This window comes from Mercenaria mercenaria, chromosome 4, assembly GCF_021730395.1.
Source record: "Mercenaria mercenaria strain notata chromosome 4, MADL_Memer_1, whole genome shotgun sequence".
In the NCBI taxonomy this organism is placed as follows: Eukaryota; Metazoa; Mollusca; class Bivalvia; order Venerida; family Veneridae; genus Mercenaria; species Mercenaria mercenaria.
The window spans coordinates 11366955-11384741 of record NC_069364.1 but is presented as its reverse complement, the minus strand read 5'-3'; the positions used below and the strand labels follow the sequence as shown (position 1 = coordinate 11384741).

The 17787-nt window shown below is 34.4% G+C and overlaps 2 protein-coding genes across 5 annotated transcripts in view; both read right to left on the bottom strand.

The window, feature by feature from the left end:
• The window catches only part of LOC123551002 (rab-like protein 3), a 49958-nt gene extending 44626 nt beyond the window's left edge, over positions 1-5332 (bottom strand). For all 3 annotated transcript variants that reach the window (XM_053540441.1, XM_053540439.1, XM_053540440.1), the window contains exons 1-5: positions 5210-5332; positions 4158-4275; positions 3066-3168; positions 1738-1888; positions 1287-1358 (exon numbers count right to left, since the gene is read on the bottom strand). In XM_053540441.1, the coding sequence (XP_053396416.1) occupies positions 1287-1358; positions 1738-1888; positions 3066-3168; positions 4158-4275; positions 5210-5272 (507 nt within the window). In that variant the 5' untranslated portion in view covers positions 5273-5332. The remainder of the gene's footprint in view (positions 1-1286; positions 1359-1737; positions 1889-3065; positions 3169-4157; positions 4276-5209) is intronic.
• Positions 5333-7804: 2472 nt separating this feature from the next.
• On the bottom strand, positions 7805-17179 carry LOC123550993 (baculoviral IAP repeat-containing protein 7-like). Of its 2 annotated transcripts, none has more exons than XM_053540435.1 (5): positions 17047-17179; positions 13557-13791; positions 13003-13187; positions 12525-12585; positions 7805-9414 (listed from the first exon to the last, which is right to left on the bottom strand). In XM_053540435.1, exons 2-5 carry the CDS (start codon positions 13657-13659, stop codon positions 9356-9358), a joined length of 408 nt encoding a protein of 135 aa, XP_053396410.1. In that variant the 5' UTR covers positions 13660-13791; positions 17047-17179; the 3' UTR covers positions 7805-9355. The 2 variants fall into 2 exon arrangements, with proteins under 2 accessions (XP_053396410.1, XP_053396409.1); XM_053540434.1 differs by having other exon boundaries at positions 8037-9414; positions 13554-13791; positions 17047-17178.
• Positions 17180-17787: the final 608 nt, after the last annotated feature.

Below are 17787 nucleotides of genomic sequence, written 5' to 3'. Positions count from 1 at the left end.
GAAGAAAGGAAGCAAGATCTTGTGGTGATAAAAGTTGTGTGCAAGTTTGGTTAAAATCAAATCATAAATGAATTTTGGCTATTTCAGGGGCCATAACTCTGGAACCCATTATGGGATTTGGCCGGTTCAAGAAAGGAACCGAGATCTTATGGTGACACAAGTTTTTTTGCAAGTTTGATTAAATTCAAATCATAAATGAAGCTGCTATTGTGCAGACAAGATCAAAATAGCTGATTCTGGCCCTTTCAGGGGCCATAACTCTGGAACCCATAATGGGATCTGGCCAGTTCAAGAAAGGAACCAAGATCTCATGGTGATACAAGTTGTGTGCAAGTTTGGTTAAAATAAAATCATAAATGAAACCATTATCGTGCAGACAAGAAATTGTTGACGCACGCACGGACGCACGTACGGACGAACGCACGGACTGACGACGGACGACGAACGAAGGGTGATCACAAAAGCTCACCTTGTCACTATGTGACAGGTGAGCTAATAAAAGGGGAATCAAAACTGAAATTTAAAGTAAAAAGGGAAATAATGAATAAAATATTGGTGCCAGAGTTATGGCCTTGTGTCAAATGATGTGGGTGATAATGTGGAAATTTTTTATGTTTGAATCAAATCTGTTAAGTAATTACTGAGATAGAGTGAAAGTGCCTCAAAACTTTAACCTGAAAGTCTGAGTAAAAAGGGCAGATAATACATCAAATATTGGTGCATGGGTTATGGCCCTTTTGTCATAAGCATCTTATGACACATCGAGTGATGATGTGGACTAACTATGCTATTTAAAGTGTGAATCAAATCCGTCCTGTAATAACAGAAATATAGTGAAAATGCATCAAAATTAACCTTAAATTGTAAGTTCATGAAAAATTGGTGTCAGAGTTATGGACCTTTTGTCATATAAAGTGGGTGATTGCGTCATTGTTTTGAAATCAGACAATGCTGTTTCTTTTAGTTTTTTTTTTAGTTTTTTCCTTGTAGTTACCATGGCAAGAAAAATTCTGCATGGATGATCTATTTCTGAAGGAATTTGAAAGAAGTCCAACCAAGGAACATTCCAGTGAAGTTTGGTTGAAATTGGTTTGTGGTGTAGGAGGAGATGTTCTTTACAGGAATTGCAGATGATAGATAGATGGACAACAGACATCCAATGATTCTAAATGCTCACCATTAGCGCTCAGTTGAGCTAAAACTAAGACATGACAACAATATGTTTTACCATGTATAGCAATACACTGCTATCTTGATAAACCACTGCAGCCTTAGTTTTTACTTACTTTATCAAAAAATCTGGATAGTTTTACTGCATTAGTTGAACCAGGAGCGAGGTATTTAACATTCTGACAATCCTGAAAGAAAAATGCAAAATGTTCTTTCTTACATACAGATGAAATGCCATTTATCAGTGTCATACCTGAAAATCTCCTATGCCAGATCTAGGTTTTACTAAAGGTCATTAAGATATGACTTCTTCAAAGGGCCTTGAATTTAAAAGGGCTTAACAACCTTAAAATCTGTTCAAACTGCTGGTGTTAAGGTACATTAAAGAATGTGTTAAAGAAATGAAGTCTTAGTTATCTGCAGAAATATATTTAAATATAACATGGAAAGTACAGACTAAAAAAAGATGAAATGTTCAACTAATATCTTATTGTGATTTTTCTTAATGAACTGCCAATCAACAGCAGAAATACAAATTAGCAGCTACCTAACAGCTGTTATACCCACCAGATCAAACTGGTCAGCCCCAAACTCTTCAGCTACAGATGATGTCCTAGATTTTCCCTTGTCCCTCATATTCTCTGCTTGGTCAGCTTTGGTTCCTATCACAAGTAATGGTATCTGGTTCCCAGCAAATTCTTCAGGATCATAGTCATACCTGTAATGTGATAATAGAGAATATTTTGTAACGTATGAGATAGAGTATTTCGAATTAAATATATCCATGTGAGTTAATCTTATCTTACATTGCTTGTCTCACATCTGATATGACCTTTATTTTACTTTGTCTTTATAGTTTGATTGCATTTATCATGACTCTAATGAACAGACTCAGTCAAACCGAGTCTGCTATTATTATTGCTTGGTTGCATTCTATGCTTTCAAAGGATCTTCTTACAGGTTTTATTATTCCTGTTAAATTCATCAAGTGTAAGACAGCATTCTGGAAAAATCACCTGCTTACATTTAATAATGTCACTGTTACTACTATATAAGGTCACTGATATACCATGCCATTGTAGCAGTTTGGAATATGATTCAAATAATTGGTAATTGATTAAATGAATAAAAGCATAAACAAAACAGTGAGAAAATAAATCTACCATATCAATTAAATTCTGATAATAAGGATATCCTATCCTAGGTTTCAGATATACCAAAAACTTGGTAAACTCTTGTTTTCAGACTCAATCTCAACCTCAGTTGAGATTTCCTTATCCACAAGTTCTGTTCATAAATGTCAGATTAAATATATTCTACACTGAAAACAGTTTTCATATTTTTCTCAATGATGACAGTGCAAGGGAGGTAATGCAATTTAAAGTGAAAAACCCTCACATTTTATGTGAAAAATAATTTCTCTCGAAAGTCCATAAAAATTGAGTACTCTGAAAGTGATTAGTAGTACAAACTTATTGACTTGAATTTTTGCAAGATATTCTTATAAATGCAAAAAAAAAAGAAATAGTGTGCAGAAAGCAGAAAACCATTGCAATACTTTTACAATAATGCAGAAAATTTACGTTCTTGCATTTTTACCAATATCTACTTTTTATTTTCACACATTTTTTATCATTTTTCAGTATCATGTATACAATCTATGCAAAGTTTGGTGGAAATGAACATGATGAAAATTTTCACCCAAACTGTCAGCAAGTAGCTTTAAAAGATACATGCACTATTCATACCTGGAAAGTACCTGATAAATACTTACCTTAACTAAGTTTTTATAATGAAATCACCTCCAGTAGCTCCTGTTTGTGAAACCTTGAGTATTATTACAACTGAATCCTTAACAGGCATGTGAAAATGATTGAAATAGGACAAAAACCTACCCATTTCCTGATGATTTATTATCTTTTCTTAGAACTTCTGCCAACCAGGATCTCAAATTATGCTGTGACTTTCTATTTGTTAAATCATGGACTAGAATGATTCCTGAAAGTAAAATTACACTCCATTCAAAGAAAAATAATATATGTTTATAATACATTGTACATGACATATTGCATATAGTTTCAAATATCTAAAGGGGGCCAATCACATCTCAGCAACATTTTATGACAATTTTCAGTTTTCATGCACTGTTACAGTTTTATTTAAGAAACAAAAAGACCAATTACATAGGTCCAGATCCTTACTGTAAATGCATATTTCATTACTTTTTATGAAATTCTATAATCATCTCCCTTTAATTTAAAAGTTTTTTGGGTTTTTTTTAAAAATGGACTATTTCTAATTTTACATTTGCATTTGATAATTATACGAAATATTTCAACTATCTGAAATAAAAGGGAAGTTTTAAGATAATGTGTAGCTTCGAAATTCATTTATTTTCAATCGGTCTTGGTTCCACAACTCTGATAGGCAAAGGGAGGCAATAATGATTTCATGAACTTGCATATCTTTTGAATTTTGGCAGAATATATACTTGCCAATACAAACTGTTGAAAAATTTAATAAAAAGCACTTATATTCATATTGTTCAATATAGGCAAAATATGTTTATTAATTCTATACTAAGTTCAAACTTAATCATTTACTTCATTTTGAATGTTGCTGATCATTTTTTATCTATTAATGTAATTTTTTATCAACAGGTGTAGTTTGGATACTGAACTAAGGAAAGCTGTCACAGGTGACAGTGCCCTTGACTCTTGATGCTGGAAAGTGAAATAGGGAACATCTGGGGAAGCTCAAGCTATCATTGGAGTGTTTAACCTTTACCCTGCTAAATTTCTAAAATGGACCAGTCCATCAATCAATTTAGGCAGTACCATTTATAATTTGAAGAGGTGTTCACTGAAAATTTACTGACTGAATAGCAAACGGTCTATTAGAATAACGCTCTTTATACTTCTTATAGTCAAGCTAAAAAATGGACACATGGTTTGGGTGGATGTTTGCCCTTCATTGTGATCACTTACCATTGACAGGGTTGTAGAAGATAGTTCTACTGTTCTGATGACCTGTACATCCTCCAATGTCCCACAGCTCAACAAAATATGTCTTCTCCGAGGCCGTACCTGCCTTATACTCATGCAACTGTCAAAATAAATGAGCCGATGAGAAAATCAACATAGTGTGTTTGCGACCAGCATGGATCCAGACCAGCCTGCGCATCCGCTCAGTCTGGTCAGGATCCATGCTGTTTATTAACAGTTTCTCTAATTTCAATAGGCTTTGAAAGTGAACAGCATGGATCCTGACCTGACTGAGTGGATGTGCAAGCTGGTCTGGGTCCATGCTGGTCACAAATGCACTATGCTGGTTTTCTGAAGGTGTGCGACTCAATAATCATGGAAATTTCATGGTTAAACAATAAATGTGGACATGTTCTTTAATGTATACAACCAAGATAACTTGAGAGTATGCTACTATTCACATTGTATGAACAAACTGTTTCATCTAACATTCTAACAATGGAACTGTTTAATGGCAGGCAATGGTTGTAATGCATAAGTACTAATGTTGACTTTCACAAAGTATATGTCTTACAGTCAAGAAATTTCCTAAGCTTTTCAGAGGAATTATTTAAGAAATAATAATTTTTTGTCGTTCAGATGCTGTTATTATATTACTCAGGCTGCGCCCTCGTGACATAATTCCTTTGCATCTGAACTCCAAACAATGATTTATTCAGCGACAAATCACTAAATGAGATATATTATTTCAATTCTAACACGTTACCAAAGATTTAAAGTACATCCTTGACGACATTTATTAAATATTTGCCAGTTTTCAATTGGTTTCTTTTCCAGCGCGCCGTTATGCCGTTTGACGCTATGACGTAATAATTGTGACATCAGAACAGTGAATTGTTGAATAATAATTCACTGTTATCAGCCTTCTTTGTTTAATAGGAAAATGAATCGGATCGTGTTAGAATTACTGTTAAATTGGTGTAAGAAAATACCAGAAATCAGGAACCTTTTTACATGACAACTCAGCAGGTAACTTTTATTATAATATTACTTACCTTAACATCAACTGAACATCCAATTGTCCAACTTGGGTTTGTTGTTGGTTCATTTTGACACATTAGGTGGACAAGAGAAGTCTTTCCAACACCTGCAATGTAAATTCAGATACCATAAAAAGTAAGAACTTCCAATAAAAACATAGTAAATAAATTTCCTGGGTCTTTTATTGCTGACTTCTGGCAGCTTGACTTACCTTAACTTTTCATCTCTTTTTTTTTCTTTGAACATTTTAAGATGTTCAAAACAATTATCTGGGTGACAGGGCATACAGAACTGACTATTAACCCTTCAGCTGATTTAATTTAAAAAGTGTGCACACTTTTTTATGCCTGTTACATTCTAACAGATATTATTTTGATATGTCAAGTTCATAATGAATTTTGTACACTCATTTTAGCCAGAGGTTGTCTCCTTCAGCTTAATTGTACTGGTCACCAGTTACAGAATAATATCATTTGTAAATTGATTATAAATTAGGCTAGTGTTACTGGATGGCAGCAGAGATCCTTTTTTCACTTTGAAACTATACTCTTTGTTGATATCAGTAGACACTTGGCCTTTATATGACACTAATTATGGTAGCTTGTCTATTTGAAGAGTAAGAAGGGCCTATGTAGTAACAGTGCTGAACTACTTCTGAACTACTGCCCTATAATCATCAAATCTCACAAAGGGTTGAACTTAGCAATAGGCAAACATTTAACACAAATAAAACTGATTACCAATAAATGAGATTCAACTTGCACCTTTTGTTGTTTGAAGGAAAAGCTACTATCTACACTATAATATAATCGATGCGACTGGATGTAATGTTCAAGAGATAAATTCATCAGTGTTTGAGCCATCTGAAGAAGAACATTATGTACTACATAGGGATTTTGCTACATGTAGGACTTGACACACTCACAGAGTTTGAGCAAAATAGGGTATTTCAGTGATTTAAGTCCAAGTAAATGAAGTTGAAATGTATGTTATTTTAGCATCCTTCATAGTCGTACAATTCCGTCTCCTACCTCCACCTTTAACAAATTTTTTTTTACATTCTCTCAAACTTACTTGCATTTCATTAATTTTGGAATCTTAGTATCGCAACCCTACCCCCACCTCTCTTATCTACCCTCACCTACCACCTAAATTTTTGTTTTGCATTCTTATCATCAAACTATCTCATGTTTCTTAGATTCCCCTTATCTCCATCTTCCACCTGCAGCCTGACCCCACTTGATTTCTCACCATTTTGTCAGAAAAAAAAATGGTTGTTACAATTGTTTGCTCAAGTAGGGGGCACTCTCATATTCCGTTGTTTTTTTTTGTTGTTTTTTAAATTTTTACATAAATTATTTTCTTTTTTCCTTTTTTTCAAATGATGTACTCAAGTCAAAGGAAAAATAATCTTTTACATAAAACCCAAAACAATATCACTTCAAATGGGAACCTAACCTGCAGCCATGACAAAAAAGGTGAGTATCGAAACCAGCACCATAGACAATTCGACCAACTCAGAACATAAATGTTAATGAGAGAACATCTCTTAAAACAACAAATGGTACAGTCTGTATCACGACTCTGTTTGTTTATTTGAGCATGCAACATCAAGCTTGGATTAATTCTTGTAATCCTCAATGGAGCTTGAATTGTGTTCAAACTCTTGAAGTACACAATCTTTCAAGTTTTATTACACTTATAGTAAATGCAAAAATATTAAAATGTATCGAAACTGTTACAAAACGTATTTTATGATCAAGACCTGTGCTCAGTTTGTTTTTCGTGACTGAAAGACTGGGTGAATCTGGCACAAGTGGACAAGGGGAGGGGCCTGAAACCCCTTGTAACTGTCGCATCATTAATTCTTGGACTACCATTTTCTGTTTCTTCTTTCATGATCTGAGAAAAATAGTCCAAATAATAGGACGTTTCGGGACAGCATGACAACTTTTGACTGTCGCTGTCTCTGTCAAGTCCAAACTTATTCTGCATATTTCTGTTAGGAAATCCCCAACGAAATCCTTTGGGAACATTTTCTGGAACATGTACAAACAAAGTATTTGTAATGATTACATCTCTGATAATGAATTTATGTTGACATAAAAGCATAAACTTGCCTCGCTGACATTTTATGAATGTATATTTTGTGTTTTGTGTCACTGGCAGTCTGCTGTTTATTGAAACCGTTGTCATGGTAGATACCTCCTCGTACCTGTCACATCATATTTTCGAAGAGTTAAGTCTCTTATTTAAAAATATGGATTAAATTCAACCCATTTGAAGTTTCTACATGAATATTAATGTTTAATTTATTAAAGCAAGTAAGTCTGACCAGTATATTATGATTTTTTTTTATTTTTAATGTCTTCATTTTCCTAACAGTATTCAGTAAAATGCAGATAAAGGTAAGGCTTAGTGGGATGACAACTATAAAATATGGAAGTGTCTAGCCGTCCGGTAACTGGACATCTAGCCTGCATTCCAGACGTCCGGTTACCCGGGGGGCTAGCAAATCCTCAGGGGATTTTTTTACCCTGGTAATAGATTTCTTTTGAATAAAAAATGAAAAATTTACAGAGGTGGAGGACTAATGATATCAGACACAATGTCGTTTATCAAATAGTCACGGAGATTATACACCCCGCCCGAGGATCGAACTCGCGACCCCGAGATCCGTAGACCAACGCTCTTACCTATTGAGCTAAGCGGGTGGGCTTTTTTATATGATATCGACTTGCTATATAATTTCTATTTCAGAATTTTCTTTTGCCATGCTAAAAAAGCGTGAATTGTTTAAATACATCATTTAGTTAAGAGTTTAATACCTTCTATCATAGATTCCAGTTGTCTTTTTCTGTTATCTGCAAAAGTTTGACACCAGATGGTAAAAAAAACACACAATGTATTCTCTGCATTTAACATAGGCTTCTATCGAAACAATACATCTTTTCCTTAACATTAATTGTTTACTGCTCAAAACGTCATGATTTAAGATAGAAATATTTTAACTTTTAGAGTGATTGAATTGTATTCATAACTGTATTTGAAATTGTAATCGTAGACCAAGTGTTAATTAAGAGTGCGAGAAAACAAAAGTGCATTCATTCTAATGCCGCATTGTTGAGAATACGGCACAAATCTTCAAACACAACACTTAGTAATTTTGCCAATATATCTTAAGTTTAGTCATACTCAATATGAAAGTCAAATACATGTATAATAACGAAGTGATATCCCGAAATAAATATAGTTACCCTTTTACCGCAACGTTGTCACATTGCAGATGTTCACCGTGAATGTCACTATTAGTCTAAGAAACAATGAAGTTTGTTGAAAAATGTTAAGATAACTTCACTTTACCAAAAGAGTGTGAGTGAGTATCTTTAAGAAAAGCAATTTATTTATTAATTCGCACTATGTGCGTTTTTTAAAACTGGATATCAAAATTAATTAAATTATCTGATTAAATATTTCTATTTTGTAAATGTCATGAAGTGAAAGACCTCAAAGTAATTATAATATAAAGCGGACATGTATTTTGTTTAAAAGTATGTATGCATGATCACTGATTTCTCCTCTTGTCAATACTATTGAATTTAACGTCAACGCATTGTGGCATGCAGAACGAACTGGCAAAATTGTGTGTAGGTGTGGGGGAGAGTGGGGAGAGAGGAGAGGACATAATAAAGGTTACCGTTACCTGTTCCTCGCAACTGAGTACAGGCAAATAGAAACTGATCAACAGCGTTAAAGGTTTTAGTGACCAATAATCACGACATTACTGGTAAATCCATGTATAAACAAATAAAAACGAAATAAGAATCGTCATTTAGCAATTGCAGATTATACAAGAGCATCGGAAAATAAACATGTTTTCTTACAAAACTGAATTAAATATATAATTCTGCTATGAATATACCGAAGAGACAGATTTTATCCAAAGTATGTTTAAAGCTTGTATTTTCGTTCCTTCAATCTAAAATGTTTTACCTGTAAAGAAAAATCCTGCTTCTGCAACTACCCTTAGATCAAGCAACACTTTATACAAAAGGTCCATTCCATCAAATGAAGTTAATCGTCTTTCCTGAAGCACCATGTCCAAATGTTTGGGTATTGTAAATGGAACGCCCCTGTTCGTAATGTACCTAGAACCTGGACTATCTGAAGATGATTGTTGATTTCTTAATAAATACCCGCTGATACCAAGAAGTTAGCTCTGGAAAACGAAAAATGTATAATTCGACTGATGCCGTACGGATTATGAATAAACATATGGTAAAACTACCAATTTTGATAACATGTTTTAGCTCAAAGTGATCATGACTTTGACCTTTGAATTACTGAGTTACCTTTTCTATCAAGTTTGAGGCTCATAAGATGAAAAATGCTCCAGTTATCGACTTGAAACCGATTTTCAGCTTAAAATCACTGCAACATTGAACTTAAGCAATAGAGGTTACAACCAATCAGAATATCAAGCTGCTTAGGGAATTGTGACCTTTGAGCAATCGGCCTCAAAATTGATAGTGGTCCTCTCTCGGTCGTGATTCATCTGTCTATCAAGAAGTGCACTGCCGTTTGTAACCCTGCCTGACAATAAAAGATAAATACAGCTACATTTACCATATTATTCCTTGGTGTAAGACAAAAATAATATACATTTATCTCCTCCGGGAATCAAGATTGGATCCGGAAATGACGGCAGCAATATGGCGACTAAATATGAAAATGATACCGCTAAAAAGTCTCAAGAAATCGATAGAAATGCTTCTAAAAACAGATATCATGTCATGAAGTAAGCTAATTTGGCATTTTTAATGTTTTGGATTCACACTTTTTACCTGTTCAATTTGTACCCCACTCTTCTAATTTACAATGCATTTTACATGTCGCTACTACCTTTTGATATTCACTGTCTTCAAATATTCTGATCGAGTTGAAGTTGAGATATCATGTATCCGAAAGTTTCAAGAAATATAACATAATATTATAATATAGGAATATAAATTACCAAAATCTGCTTTAAAGTAGTATTAAAAAAAATGATGAAATTTCAGTACAAAGCAATGTCAGTACAAGCAATTGTCTATACTCCAATAATTATTAGATTATGTGCAATTAACATGCTTTGTTAAACAAATCTTACCTGATTAAACCAGGGTACAATATAATCAACAATTATTACGCCAGTAGGAGTTAGATAGAAATGTTTAATTCATTGCAAATGTTCATGACTTATAAATTACAGAAGTGCATAGGGACAACTTGAACAAAAAAAATGTCATTTTCTTTCTTCCATCTCTAAACATTTCATATGTTACTCTGATTTTGTGTAATTTTTAAGGTAAAGCGACGTTTCAACAAACTTTCTTCAACCCGCCTGTGATGTGTTAGGCACAAGTAGTTACCATGGAAATGCTAATTACCTGTCGACAAATTGCATTCCCTAACCGTACATAAATTCCCTAACCGTATATAAATGTTGTTCAATTAAAAATTGGGGCTTCATTAATTTACCCACAGGTTCATATGGTAAAATGTTTAACAACGTTATAAGCAGAGAAAGCTTTTTTGAAATTAAATGCACGAAATGTATTCACCATGATGAAAATTAAAGCATTTATTTGATTATGCGGAAAAGTGGTATGTAGAGTAACGAAATCATATGTACCGACCTTGTAATTGTTAATATTAGATATTTCCTGGATTTGTACTGTCTACATAGGTTTTTACAAGAGTTTGAATCTACATTTTTGCAATAACTTTTTACATGGGTTTTGATAGCAGTTAGACATGAAGTAATTAATTAGTTATGGTATAAGAGGTTAGATATGGCTTTTTTGCGATTCAGGAATCCAATAAATACTGGGAAGTTGAATTTCTATGCGAACTTTGAAAGAACTAACTTTAATGATGTGAGTAGTGACCGAATCCTGTTTAGTGAGAGGACTCAAGATGTAGGTTTAAATACTATAAAGTTTCTTACGTAAACCGTAACTATAGTGTAGTTGTCAAACGATGATGACATCACTGACTACCTTGTCTGCTAGAACTAAACATACACAGAGAGCAGTTCTTGCAATTCCTTTCTGAGATATCTTAAAATAAACTCAGGTTTGAGGGAGGGGGGGGGGGGGGGGGGGGTCGATGGATTTTGCATCTTGACCACAGTGTCTGTGCATAAACCTGAACTGACACACTCATACAGAAAGCAAAGGTATACAAGTACGCTGTTTGACGACAGCAATGATAGATTATCAAACATTTTCTATTCTTAAGCAAATATGCTGCGCCATTAACCAGAAATGTAATGACTTTATATCTTTATATAGAAATAGTCATGTCTTGTCAGATATTTCTTCATTTTATGCATAAGAATTATTTTTTGTCACAAAAGTGCTTTTATCTGCAAGAATAAATATAATCTTCATTATATATCAATGTTACAATCACAAAAGCGTTTTCAATGACGTTTTAACCTACAATTATTCAACAGTCATGTAGTTTTTGCCTTTCTTGTTTTCTCTTAAGCCGCCAAATTTATGACGTCATAATTATTTCCAGTCACGTGCCCGGAAATAGATACATGAGAAATTTTGATAACTTACATTAATTTACAATTTGGTATAGGTCACTATATTTCTCAGTATTTTACTCACATGTACTACTGTTTGTACTTCCTGCGCGTTCCGGAAACTAAGTGTTTCAGCTTTAGGTCACCGCGACCATGACTTGTAAGCAACAGACCTCAAAATGAATCTGTCGATAACGATCAACCTGCCTACCAAGCTTGAAGTTTCTTCGACGAGGAGTTCTTCAATTACCGAATAGAAATCAGTTTGTAGCTCAGTGACCTTGACCTTTGAGTAACCGACCTTAAAATTAAAACGAGCCATCTGCCGGTCACGACCAACCCACACCCCAAGTATGAGGTTCCTGCGCCGAAGCTTTCTTCAGTTATCGACCGAAAATTGAGGGGACGGAAGGACAGACGAGAGGTCCGATTATTATATGCATAGTTATTGCATTCCATTAGCAAGAGCGAAAAGACTGATATGACAGGTTTTTATGGTGAAAGTTTTCGCCTGGAATACTTGTACTGTGTCTACAGATATTATTTTGCAAATTGTAAATGTCACATTTTTATCCCTAGACATATTATACACCAATGCACGAAAAAAAAAACACACACACAAAAACTTAGTCCCATAAGCTGCTTGCTATTAACTTTTGTTTATTTTTCAATTTACAAATAAACATCTTGTGAAGTTGCAAAACACAAGCACACAGAAAGACACTAATATAGATAGTATTATCAAAACTTACCTTTGAATCGCAGAAGATGTCCATACATGCTTCTGTCTGATGTATTGTGTGCTAACTGGAACTGATAATAATAAAAATAGGAAACGTGAAAATTACTCTATCTTATTGTTCGAGCGAAATGTCAAACAATTATCTTTTAAAAAAGTAGACATAGGAAAAGTGAAAAAGTTCTACGAAGACATTTGTTCAATTTTACTTTTGTTTTAAACTTGTATATATCACCTTGAAAATAATCTGTGTCATACAAGAAAATTAAAAAAGAAGACATTTTGCATCGACCTTAGAATTCCAATAATGTTACGTGGTAGTGTATCAAACGACTGTTTCCAAGATTCGGACAAGCACAAACCAAAGTAATTGTCGAGACAGCGGTACTATCAGACATCCGAAGTATCTCTGTTTGGAGTTCTACGCTTTGTTACTTTTTATCTGAAGTTCATACATAAATGTATATTTGGTGTCAATAAGCATGTCCTACCTCTGCGTTGTTCTCTTCGTTCTGCAAGACTGTTTTTACAAAATCTATTCCTTTACAAAACAAAAGGTGCTGACAAGTTGGCACAAACGCAGCATGCACTTTCCAAACATTTTCGCCTCTTTTCCAGTTAGCGACTATAAATTCGCAAAACGCACATCGTAGTCTGTCCCTTGAATTCTCGTCGTCTGTAATATTTGCATCAAAATGCTATTATAATTTTACTAAGTTGGTTACTATGGCGCTGAAATTTAAAAGTGCGGGCGTTTGAAATTAATAAAACAATAAATTATAAAATAAAACACATAAGAACAATTTGTCTCGTTACAACTAAGTTTCGATATCCATGTTTTGATAATTATAATCTACATTTGTATTTCAGCTTTTTATTCATGTGACATTGGAAAAACGAACGTTAATGTTTGCCAGCGACCGCTTTTGAAAATCTATTAAAACCCAAGACAAAACTATTTAATTGTAACGAAATTTGTCTGATACTATGGGGGCTAAGCAACCTATTGGCAAACGCTTTAAAATTCAGTAAAATAACTTACAACCCAGGTAATAAAGTCCAGCACTAGCAACTTCACATATATCGAACCACACGCGACCTGGCCAATTTTTCAATGACTCTAATCTGATGGCATGTGATGAATACATTTCCAGAATTTTCTTTTCAGAGACAGATGATATATTTCTTCTTTAGACCGAACAGTCAGTGTACAGTTTTCTTCAGTCAATTTCATACTTTTTCTTTACAAACTAAAGATATCAGGAACAGACCTCATTGTCCTGAAAAATGAAATGAAGAACGCGTAGAAAATCCAAAAGTACTGACCTCATCGGCCCGTTATTTTGAGGAAATAAAAAAAACCCTAGAATTTCCAGGCTGCAAACGAATCTAGACATTTTTCCTGACAAACATGTTTAGAAGTCATATCAAATTAAAACCCACAGAGTAAAGGTTTCATCTGTTCAACAAATCATTAAATTAAGTGAGGAAAACAAAAGTCTCATTAAAAACTTGTTTGGGTGTGTGCTATGTTCTATAGTATGTTAAAATAACTAACCACAAGAAAATGTTTTGTGTAAGTGTTTCAGACGTCTTTGATATTTTGTTGTGTTTATTTAATCACAAGAAATATATTGCAAAATAACTGTTGCTTCAAATGACATTTTGCGTTGCATGTAATGCTTCAAGTACCAAGGTGCAATACACACAGTTTTATTCATTCATGCCTTTGTGCAATATTCTTTTGTGTCACTAACAGAAGCTGATATACTAGCGACTGAACATTAAGTATTAAACTTACATACATTTTGAATAGTAGAAAAATGCATTTACCTAAATTTTCGCATCGATTCCTATTGCTGTACCTTGATCTTGTCAAAATATAACCAAGATACAGATGTTACGTGCATGCACATGGGCGGAGCACACATTCATTACCTGATACTAGGCAGTCAAATAAAATATGAATGCTAATTATTGATTAAGATGTCAATGTTACACTGATTGTTCTTGCCTCACCTTCGTATCATCTCTCAAATTATCAAAGTTTTTATGATATTAATTTAAAGAAATTAGCAAGAACTTGCATCATTAAACAGATAATACTGGCTTTCACTAAACTTAAACAAATAATGAATGAATGTTTAGCTTTACATGCTTTAGAATTCTGAGGATAATGCGGAACCATGCAAGGGCGGGAAAAAGAATCTTTAGACTTTGGTTACTGAGAAAAAGACAAAGAAGTACACACAGCACACGTTTTATCGTGCGTTTTTGTTTTGTTACAACATCAGTTGAAAGTTAAGCTCTGATCTGCTGTTTCCAATCAAAGTGTTTACCATTATCCCTATATTGAAAAGTACACTAAGTTTCTGTGATATCTGGAACTCCTGATAAAATATCATCGTAAATATCAGGTGAGCATTCAGACATTTTTGAGTGTATTTCATGTTATTGATGAAGGTAAATGTACGAGTTCTCAACTTAATTGCAATATCAAACAAGAGATCACAGAGTAATCTTGGCGACAACCAATGTGCCATTTTTGTGTGTTCCAAATTTCAAGACTTATTGACTAGCTCAAGGTCAAATTTCATTTTCGTACACAACACTGTGCATGTGGTCCATGCATGTGGTCCAAATTTGAAAGCTGTAGCTTGAGAAATGTGAAAGTAGGTCACTAGATCAATTTCAAAGACAAAGTTCTTTGTACATAAAACTATGCATGTGCATCAAGTTTGAAGGTGTAGTTTGAGAAATTTGAAAGTAGGTCACTAGGTCAATCTTAAGGTCAAAGTTTATTTCGGTAAACAAAACTATGCAAGTGGTCCAAATTTGAAGGCTGTAGCTTGAGAAATGTGAAAGTAGGTCACTAGGTCAAAATCAAGGTCAAATTTCATTTCAGAACACAAATCTATGCATGTGGTCCAAATTTGAAGCCTGTACCTTTAAAAACGTGAAAGTAGGTCACTAGGTCAATGTCAAGGTCAAAGTTTATTTCGGTACACAATCCTATGCATGTGGTCTAAATTTGAAGCCTGTAGCTGCAGAAATGTGAAAGTAGGTCACTAAGTCAATCTTAAGGTCAAAGTTCATTTCGGTACACAAAACTATGCAAGTGGTCCAAATTTGAAGGCTGTAGCTTGAGAAATGTGAAAGTAGGTCACTAGGTCAATCTTAAGGTCAAAGTTCATTTCGGTACACAAAACTATGCAAGTGGTCCAAATTTGAAGGCTGTAGCTTGAGAAATGTGAAAGTAGGTCACTAGGTCAATGTCAAGGTCAAAGTTTGTTTTGGTACACAAAACTATGCATGTGGTCCAAATTTGAAGGCTGTAGCTTGAGAAATGTGAAAGTAGGTCACAAGGTCAAAATCAAGGTCAAATTTCATTTCGGAACACGAAACTATGCATGTGGTCCAAATTTGAAGCCTGTACCTTGAGAAACGTGAAAGTAGGTCACTAGGTCAATGTCAAGGTCAAAATTTTTTTCGGTGCACAAAACTATGCATGTGGTCCAAATTTGAAAGCTGTAGCTACAGAAATGTGAAAGTAGGTCACTAGGTCAAAATCAAGGTCAACTCATGTCAAGGTTCATCTTGCCACTCAAAACCATACATATGGTCCAAATTTGAATGTTGTAGGTTATTGACAAGAAGATTTTAAAAGCTTTTACCCTATATAAGTCTATATGAACAATGTGACCCCCAGGGCGGGGCCATATTTGACCCTAGGGGGATAATTTGAACAAACTTGGTAGAGAACCACTAGATGATGCTACATTACAAATATCAAAGCCCTAGGCTTTGTGGTTTGGAGAAGATTTTCATAGTTTTCCCCTATATAAGTCTATGTAAACCATTTGACCCTCGGGGCGGGGCCATATTTGACCCTAGGGGGATAATTTGAACAATCTTAGCAGAAGACCACTAGATTATGTCACATACAAAATATCAAAGCCCTAGGCCCTGTGGTTTTGGACAAGTGGTTTTTCAATATTTTTCCCTATACAAGTCTATATAAATCATGTGACCCCGGGGCGGGGCCATACTTGACCCCAGGGAAATAATCTGAACAATCTTGGTAGAGGGCCACTAGATGATGCTTCATACCAAATATCAAAGCCCTAGCCCCTGTTGTTTTGAACAAAAAGATTTTTTAATGTTTTTCCCTATATAAATCTATGTAAATTATAAAAATAAACAAAGGGCCATTACTCACTCAAAAATTGTTGAACCAGTCTGATTTTCAGGGGGACACAACTAGGGTACCAATACATCATTCTGACAAAGTTTGGTCAACATCCCACTGGTAGTTTCTGAGGAGATGTGATAACGAGAAATTGTTATCGGACGGAAGGACGGACGGACGGACGACGGACCACGGACGCAGAGTGATTTGAATAGCCCACCATCTGATGATGGTGGGCTAATGAAACAGGTTAAGTTGTATATCATTAAACTAGAAGGTTGCAGATATGTCCATATATTAAGCATTTGTTTTATTAATTACGACAGACATCTTAAAATAAAAATACCTGAAAAATCGGAACTTATCCAAATCCAAGTATATATAGTTTGTAATTTAAAGTCCACTCTTTAGATAATTCCTTTTATTGCAAAATCACTATGGTTTAGTTTTGAATTTGAGTAGCAATGAGCTACGTCAAGCCTTTTAAATGTTTCAGAATGACACGTGACAATGTGCTTTCCACGTAAGCAATTACTATTGGCCAATATGATTTGTACTGAATCCGTAAAATTTTAGGCTAATTTGTGGTCTATGGGAGACAATTTCATCCAATAGTAATACAATAGTATCTCCCTTAGACCATTATTTGCAAATAACATTTACGGATTCAGTAATCCGTTTCCGATTTACGTTTACGTTAGAAATGTCTATTTATAACGCAAAGTTTTCGAAGGAAATTCCACCATACCATATATAAATGCTCTAATTTTGATAGAAGGGTTATGCTTCGAAGGTATATGAATAATAAATGGCTATGCCGTTGGCGTGCAATTGTATCCTCGAAGATCTCTATAACTTATACTCGCATCGAAGTTGAAATAAACATATAAATATATACATGCATATAATAAAACGTATTCTTTTAGATTTTTAGCCCACCATCATCAGATGGTGAGCTATTCAAACCACTCTGCGTCCGTTGTCCATCCGTCCGTCATTCCGTCCGTCCGTCCGTTAACAATTTCTTGTTATCACATCTCCTCAGAAACTACCAGTGGGATGTTGACCAAACTTTGTCAGAATGATG